This window comes from Nanorana parkeri, unplaced genomic scaffold, assembly GCF_000935625.1.
Source record: "Nanorana parkeri isolate BGI_ZX_2015 unplaced genomic scaffold, ASM93562v1 scaffold11, whole genome shotgun sequence".
Taxonomy (NCBI): Eukaryota; Metazoa; Chordata; class Amphibia; order Anura; family Dicroglossidae; genus Nanorana; species Nanorana parkeri.
In genome coordinates, this window is record NW_017306279.1 from 2,928,947 (window position 1) to 2,937,560 (window position 8,614).

Here is an 8,614-nt window from a genome sequence, read left to right on the forward strand (position 1 = left end):
GTGGATGGGCAGGAAATGTGAGGCGGGGAGGAGGTGCGGCGTGTGGAGCGTGGATGCGAGCGGGTCTGGCGGCGGCGAGCGTGAGGTGGGGAGGAGGTGCGGCGCACAGCGTGTGGAGCTGTGAACAGGGCAAACTGAACGGAAGCCGATTAATCGATTATTGAAAAAGTTGACAACTTTTTCAATAATCGATTATAATCGATTAGTTGTTGCAGCCCTACTCCACTAATTATCCTGACTCGCTGGCGCGGGAGACTGAGCGGGGAGGAGAGCTCAGCCTCCTGACAGCTCACTGCTCGCCGCTCTCCATCCCGCCTGTCACAGGAGCCAAGTGGGGCAGTGGGGGAGGAGAGCTCGCCTCCAGTGACAGCTGTCTGCGCCCTGCACCTCCTCAAGCGGCATCCTGAGCTGTCTCCTCCCCACTCTGCACCCTGAACCTTTCTCCCCGCTGGGTACAGGTCTGTGTTCCCTCGGATCCACGCTGCCATGTCCAGAGGCAGCGGGGTCTGTGTCTGATTTTCTTATACATCCAGTGATAACTGTCACCAGGACAAATAGAGAGGGTGAATCTGCAACAAAAGGTTTAGGCTTCAGTTGCAAGGGATATAAGGGATAATAAATGAGCAGCAGTAGATTATTGAGGTCATCCCTCTCATCCCATCAGTATGTTCCCTGCCAGCACAAATGCAGACAGCAGATTCTGGATCCAGTTTAAATGGTATCTATGGTCGAAAAGTAAAAAATAATATATATTTTTATATTGAATTACCGTACTTTCTATTCCACTCCTAATAACCATATCCATCTAGAAGTTTGTAAACATACTTATTGAAGATGCCCATAGGATGTACTTCCTCAATGCACTGACACAATTTCACGCAGCCCTGTGAATATGCACTTCCTCGTGTCACAACTCTCACAGAGCCTGTCTTCTGAACCACAACTCAATGCCTGACCAATGAAACATTATAATTGCTTGCTGGAAGCAATGCATGATGGGATATTTAGGCTTAAGAAATCGAGATTGCATTACATTAAACCGCAGGGAAATAGATGTAAAGCATACCATGCTGTACATGGTTTTAGAACTCCTTTAACCTATTTAGGAGTTACTGAGTGCAGGGCTGGTACTGCCACCAGGCAAACTAGGCAGCCGCCTAGGTCGCACTGCTGCCTGGGGCGCAGTCTTGATCACTCCCCCATGGCACCCCCCGTCTATTTAAAATTGCAAAAGCCAATAGCAGGCTGGCTAATGCACCCACCCACTGAGCAGAGGAGCAGAACTGAGAGGCAACTCTCTCTCTCTCAGGTCCACTCCTCTGCTCAGTGGGTGGGTTTTCAATAGCTAGTCTGCTATTGGTTATTTTAAATTAAATTACATCAACCTGATGCCTGCGGAAGCTATCCGGCAGGAGAATGGCGCCACCCGCAGGGGGGTATTGGGGTTAGCGCCGCGGGGGGGGCTGGGGGGTGCAGTAGCTGGTCTTGCCTAGGGCGCAAAATAGTCTAGCACCGGCCATGACTGAGTGCTTCTTCCTTAAGAACAGGTAGGTGCCCTGTTTCTAAAGCTCCTGGATAAAGATGTTATAGGTTTTACACTAAAATAAAGGCAAAAGCTTTACAGGCAAGCAACGACAATTATATTAGCTCAAAGTAGGTCATCTTGGTTGACAGGCACTTGTTATACAGCTCTATTCCCAGCACTTTGTTTTCTATTTCTCTGCTTCCATCTAGTGGTCACAATCTACAATGCAACAGTCCAACGTAACCATGTTAGGAAAAACGATTTCTAATTCCCCTGAGAGAAGGGGTGGGGAACCTCCATCCCTCCAGCTGTGGTGAAACTACAAATCCCATGAAGCATTGCAAGATTCTCACAGCCGGGTATCTACAGTCAGTCCAATACTTAAAATAAATATGTATTTTTAGATTGAATTTCTATAAGTTCCATCCCACTCTTCATAACCTTATCATTCTAGAAGTTTGTAAACATACTTATTGAAGATGCCAATTGCCAATAGAATGTACTTCCCAATGCACTGGCACAATTCCACTCAACCCTGTGAATATGCATTTGCTTGTGTTACAACTCTCGCAGAGCTTGCCTTCTGAACTCTATGTCTGAGCAATGTAACATGATCATTGCTTGCTGGAAGAAATGCATGATGGGATATGTAGTCTTGAGAAAATGAGATTGCATCACATTAAGCAGCAGGGAGAGAGACGCAAAGCACACTGGGAATCCAGGAAGTTGTTGGAAGTGATGGGCAGACAGAAGGCAACATTCACTACATTAAAGGGATTTTTTCAAGTAAGCTTTGATTGTATTATCAAACACAACTCGAGTCTGTATTCCTATTACAATACTGATATTATAACAGGATAGTATATGCTGGGACTTTACAACTCCTTTAACCCCTAATACAAGTTTTGGAAAATCCATGTGAACTCTCAATGAAAATCGGAACTCTGAAGGTGTCCATACACTGCACGATTCTCGTACGAGAATTGCGGGAAATCCTGCGATCGTACGAGAATCGTGCAGAGTGAATGAAGATGTGCGAGCGTTTCTACCGTACGGTTGCACGTCTACAGTTGCTTTTGTCTAAGGAGAATGCTAGAAAACCAGCCGAAAATCGTACGATTTTCGGCTGGTTTGAATGATGCTCGGAAGACAAATGCCGAACGGGCCGGTGTGCGCACGCGCACACTGCCCGTTCAGCATTGCTGTCATCGGAAGCCCCGATGATCGCAAGTACGATCTGCCTGTCCAAGATGTGCAGATCGTACGTTTTTTTAAATTACTTTACAACCATCGCAAGACTAAGGTCTTGCGATGGTTGTAAAGTGTATGGCCACCTTAAAACAGAGAATTTGGGTAGACAGTTTTCTCCAAAAGTGAGATTTCCAATTAGTGATGCACCGATATATCAGCTGCCGAAACATATAGGCCGAAAATGGCACTTTTGGCATAATGCCGAAGGTGCCATTTTCTGGCCGATACAGTGGTGCATCCATTCTTTCTCTCCTCCCCGCTGGGCGCTGCTCTGTGTCCCAGCGGGGAGGAGAAAAACTGTCACAGACGGCCGAGCGTTGCGGGAGGAGAGCGCTGTGAGCGGTTGGCATCTCTCCTCCCCACACCGCTCAGCCTCCTGTCACAGATCGGCAGAGCGGTGTGTGGGCGGAGACAGCCAGCGCTGTCACAGGAGGTTGAGCTCCACTCCTCATCCTCCTGTGACAGCTGTCAGGAAGGAGACAAGTGCAAACACTCTGTGTTCTCAATCACTTTTTCTATTTTAAAGTCTTTTTAGACCCCTGATATTTCCCTGAAGCTCCTAAAAGTAAAGTAAAAAAAAAATTATTTATTAAAAAAATGAATAAATAAAAAATATTAAAAAAAACATTGTAAAAAGTTTCTGAAAGAATAAATAAAAATAAAATATTTGAAAAGGTTAAAATAAAAAAAAATTTCGGTTTCGGCCTGACATTTTTTTTTATTTCGGTTTCGTTTGGAAATTTTCATTTCGGTGCACCTCCATTTCCAATACACAATACAGACAGGCACTCGAAGCCACTTTAGACCCTGATTGTTACACCACAAACTTCTTTATGAGATGGGAATCTTTCATATTACATCATTATACAGGGGTAGAGCTGTATGCTCTAATCTATCCAGCCAAACTCACGAAATGGTACCTAGAGAAGAGGCTAGACAAAACCCTGGGGCAGCTGGAACTATCGGAGGATTATACTGTACTCCTGGCTAGGTATTGCAATAATAGGCATAGCCACCATACGGATGTATGCTGGTAGAAAGATGTCCAAACATGGAGAATCGGTGTAATATCATCTTGAAGTCGACAATTTAACATGCCATTTTTATCTCTTTTTATTTGCATGTGACGTGAATATGTGATTTCCTTTTTGTACTTTATCATTATGCTGTTTTATTGAAAAATGAATAAAATGTTTTTTTTTTAAAAAGCAATCTTTATCTGCTGTAACCAAAGATCAAAAGAATCTTCAACACAACTACATATAGATGCTAAATAATTGGTCAGAAAACCAAGTTGTATTGTTCAAGTTTTACATTTTGTTAAAGTAGATCTAAACCATAACTGATGAGAGAGAGAGAGAGAGCTTGGGGGGGGAACTAATGCAAGCACCACATCTAAAAAGGTGTCCTGCCCACACACCTTGCGATAATCGTACGATAATCGCGGGAAATATTGTAAGGTGTGTGGAAGCCGTGCGACCTCTACTACTGTAAGGTCGCACGACTTTTATCTTACGAACATGTTCGAAAACCCGCCGAGCACCGTACAATGTTTGGCGGGTGTGTAGCAAGTTCGTAAGATAAAAGCCGGACGGGCCGGTGTGCGCAAGCGCACACTACCCGTTCGGCATTGCGATCATCGGAAGCCCCGCCCAGCTTGCGATCATTGCAAGTACAATCTGCCTGTCCAAGATAGGCAGATCGTACGTTTTTTTTGTTATTACCTTACAACCATCGCAAGACAAAAGTCTTGCGATGGTTGTAAGGTGTGTGCCCAGCTTAAGGATTGGTAAGATGCAATACATAGCATTTTTGTTTTGGGTTTAAACACACTTTAACAGCTGAAATATATGGGAGCTGTTTTACAAGGATTAAAGGATTTTTCTTTGTTTACCCAGTCTTGCCAAACAGCAGAGAATTTTCTTTACTGCATTCACCTCCTAATTGTAGCCTGTAATTATACAGGAAAGAAGTAGCAACAAACTGATGAGCGCATACTTCTGTATGCTCTTTTCTCCTATCAGCATGTTCCTATTAGCACACCTGATTTGCTCCTAGGGTTTGCTCTTCTTTCCTCTCCCAGTCTAAAGCTGGCCATACACCTTACAATTATCTGCAGATTTTCTGTGGTCAGATGGAAAAGGTGCAACAGATTCCTCCATCTATGCTAAATTGTGTGGATGGAGTAATCTCTACCTGGGCCTATCTGTTGCACTTTTTCCATCTGACCACAGAAAATCTGCAGATAATTGTAAGGTGTATGGGCACCTTTAGAGCTGTTCTATGGGAGTTTGCATGAGACTAATAAGAGCTCACATTTACATACGCTATAACAAATTCACTTACACGAGCTCCATTTTAAAATACATTCAATGATTTGAAATAATGCATAACTCTAATAGTCTACAATGCAGTGATTTAGAGGTTGAATGAATAGTTTAGTGTAATTATCTCTTTTCTTTATACTAAAAAGGTAACAGAAAACAAAGGCATGAGATGTGGTTCCAAAAGAGGGTCAATTAACCCCTTTGTGACGGGAGACGTACAGTGTACGTCCCGGCACTTTGTGCCTATATGACTGGCCACGTACACTGTACGTGAAGAGTTATATCAGGCTTTGTAATGCCGGTAACTGCTGATTCTCAGCAGTTACCAGTCATTAAAGAATGCCTCACTATTTTATAAAAGCTTCTTCCTTTCATTAATGAAAGAATGAAGCCGTTACATGCAAATACAGGACCGCAAATACAGGACCGCAATTTGCGATCCTGTATTTGACAGCTGAAAATAGCAGAGAGGTAGCAGTGACTCACCTCTCTGCTATTTGTTTTGACAGCTCGAGAGCCGATGTTTAGATACTTTTGAGTGAAATGTATCAGTTCTGATCCTCTAGGCACTATCAAAGAGCTTTTAGTGAGATCTGAATCTGACTAAAGTCAGGATCAGTCTCTAAGGTTATTATTAGCTGTTCCTAAGTTTGAAGCAGCCTAATAGCCCAAAAAATTTTTTAAAAAGTTAATTTATCAAGCAGTCATAGGGACTGCTTGAAATAAACTGACAAGAAAAAAAAAGGGTTTTTTTTTACCCAGTTGACATCCGCGGTGTTAAACCCCCTTCCCATCCAGGCCATTTTTCAGTATTCAGCGCTGCAATCTAAAATCCATGTAAATAATGTGCATCTCCACGCAAAATTTAAAAAAAAGAAACATGTGCAGCGATGTACTGCATGTTTTCGCACACTTTATCCCTTTAACAAATACTATTTGATCTGCAAGAAATGCACTCAATGCCTAAGTAATGTTGAGGGCAGAAAACACAAACAATTTTTGTGGACTGAGTGGTGTCTAGGTAGATGCGGGAATATGGGAGCTCTACCTACAGCAAGGACGGCTGGACGCTGTATGAGGTGATTTCATGCAGTTTGAAGTCCAGCCGTCCTTCCCCATCTCTCCTAACTGAAACTCCGTACCTCAGTACGAGCATATCCTTTAATGGGGACAAGTGCTATGTGCACAGGGACCCTTGTAGGATTTAACAAGCCTTATTAACGTCTGGTGAGACTCCTTTTACAAACCAAAAGGGAGTTAAAAAGAGAAGTTGGTTGGCAGAGCTTACATACACGTTCAAACTGATACATTCATTTATGTTATTGCAATAAACAATGTCCAGTCTTTATCATTAAAAAAATACCTGGTGATCCTGCCAAGAAGGTCCTTATTTAGGCACTTCCTGCATACTTCCCAACTGTCCCCGATTTGGGGGGGACTGTCATTTTTCAGGAACCAAATCCCTCTGTCCCTCCTCAGTTGCTCCCTCTTTTTGGTCTGATGTACAGATATCTATAAAAAGGTTCTATTTAACTACCAAAAGGTGTTATTCTGCACTAAAAACGTAATATCTTAATTATCTTGTTTACTATTTTGAAAAGCCAGTATAAAAGGAAAAGTAATGGTAAAAAAAAAAAAATCAATTCAGGGTTTAACCAATCATTTTTGGCATATAAACCCTCAATGGTAGTCATAACTGCGGGTGTGCCAGGGGTTTGTCCATTGTCTAAATCTATTGCACTGGACGGTGTCCCTTTTTGTCATCTCAGAAAGTTGGGAGGTATGATTCCTGTTATCAGGTGTCAACCCCCTGTCCTAGTTTTCTGTGGTGCCACCTTTTCAAACAGGCTACAGGTGGTTTTGCCAACACACATTGCCCAGTCATAGTCCACTATTGTCTCCATGCTGAAGTACACCCAGAGCAATGTCCTGCAACCACTGCTGGAGACAGGAAGAACATGTAGACTGGAGAAAGCTAAAATAGACTGCAGGAAATCAGCAACATTGAGATGCACACATGGATGAATAAAAAGTGTCTTCCAAAACAAAAAAACATGACACATGTTTACGATGCAAAGGGCATTAACAATCTAAATGATATCCAGCAAGGGCTTATACACACTTGATGTGCCGCTACATATGATATGATTTGCATTCTGTGCAAGGAATACAATAGTTAGCACTCATCATTACAATCTTAGACCTGTCAGTAGACAACACTAGATTCGCCCAGTGATCTCTATCTCAGTACCTTGATGATGCCCTGCATCTTGTCATGCAGCGCATGGAACTCATCCAGCGGCAGATCCGGGTACAGCTCGCTCTTCAGCAGCTCCTCGTTGATCTCCGTGTTCCCATAATACCGGCTCTGAGCAATCCCATTCAGCAAACCACTCAGAGATTTGACATTCTCTGCATCAGCCATGACAGCTACACGACCACGTGATTCAGCCGAACCTCAATCACGTGATTGTCAACACTCCATGGCGGAAGTGGGGCCGACAGGTTCATCCGTCGCCATGTTTTTGGTTGGCAAAACAAGGCTTCGGCGCGCTGAAAGGCGCCTTCAACGTCATCACGCACTGTAGAGGCTCTCTTACGTCCTGTGAGCTCCACCTCTAACCGGCGTCTTGTTCTAGAAGCTTCAGGCTCCGACTTCTGACAGGGGCGAGCCTAATCTATTGTCATCCTCCGCATAGCCGAGCTGCTCAGTGAAGTCCGTCTGTGTGGAACGTTCTGTCCATCATGCCTGATATCTCCGCTCCTAAAGTCATGTCGTCAGCGCCCAGGGGAGGAAACAGTGGCGGCAGGAATAAGTCAGTCTACCAGGACCGGGATAAGCCGGCCCAAATCCGCTACAGCAACATCTCCGCCGGCAAAGGTGAGCCTGCTGTAGGCCGCGTGGTTGGGGGCCGAATGGAGCTGACACGTGACTGGAGCAGAGCTCGGCCGATGTGTGCGATGATTGTATGGCGAAGTGGTGATTGTAGTGTGCAGGTTTCGTGTCTGTAATGGGGACAGCTAGTCCGTGTTAAGCTGTCCATACGATTAGAGCTGCAGCTAACGATTATTTTCAAAATCGATTAGTTAGCCGATTATTAAGTTCGGTTAATCGGATAAACAATACATTTTAAAAAATGGCTCCAGTGATGGACTACTAGTTTGTATTGAGATTGCACTCCATCACAGGAGCAAGCTTGGAGCGGTAGAAGTAAAAAAGAAAAGAAAAAAAAAATAGTGGTGTGCAATATAGTGAAAAGGAAAGTGTAAAATTATACAGCATTCAATGCAGAATGGCACCGACTATAGAGGACTACAAATCCCAGCAATAGTACATTATAGCTGGCGGTATTCTGCATTGCACTGTATAATGTACTATTGCTGGGTTTTGTAGTCCTCTATAGCTGGTGGTATTCCGCATTGCGCTGTATAATGTATTATTGCTGGGATTTGTAGTCCTCTATAGCTGGTGGTATTCCGCATTGCGCTGTATAATGTATTATTGCTGGGA

At 43.7% G+C, this 8,614-nt stretch overlaps 2 protein-coding genes across 2 annotated transcripts in view; one reads left to right on the top strand and one right to left on the bottom strand.

Moving 5' to 3' along the window:
- Positions 1–7,604, bottom strand: part of COMMD1 (copper metabolism domain containing 1) — an 87,019-nt gene extending 79,415 nt beyond the window's left edge. Inside the window, exon 1 of the mRNA XM_018555945.1 lies at positions 7,355–7,604. Coding sequence (XP_018411447.1) covers positions 7,355–7,528 — 174 coding nt within the window. The 5' untranslated portion in view covers positions 7,529–7,604. The remainder of the gene's footprint in view (positions 1–7,354) is intronic.
- An 86-nt stretch (positions 7,605–7,690) lies between these two features.
- The window catches only part of CCT4 (chaperonin containing TCP1 subunit 4), a 22,187-nt gene continuing 21,263 nt past the window's right edge, over positions 7,691–8,614 (top strand). The window contains exon 1 of the mRNA XM_018555932.1: positions 7,691–7,984. Coding sequence (XP_018411434.1) covers positions 7,849–7,984 — 136 coding nt within the window. The 5' untranslated portion in view covers positions 7,691–7,848. The remainder of the gene's footprint in view (positions 7,985–8,614) is intronic.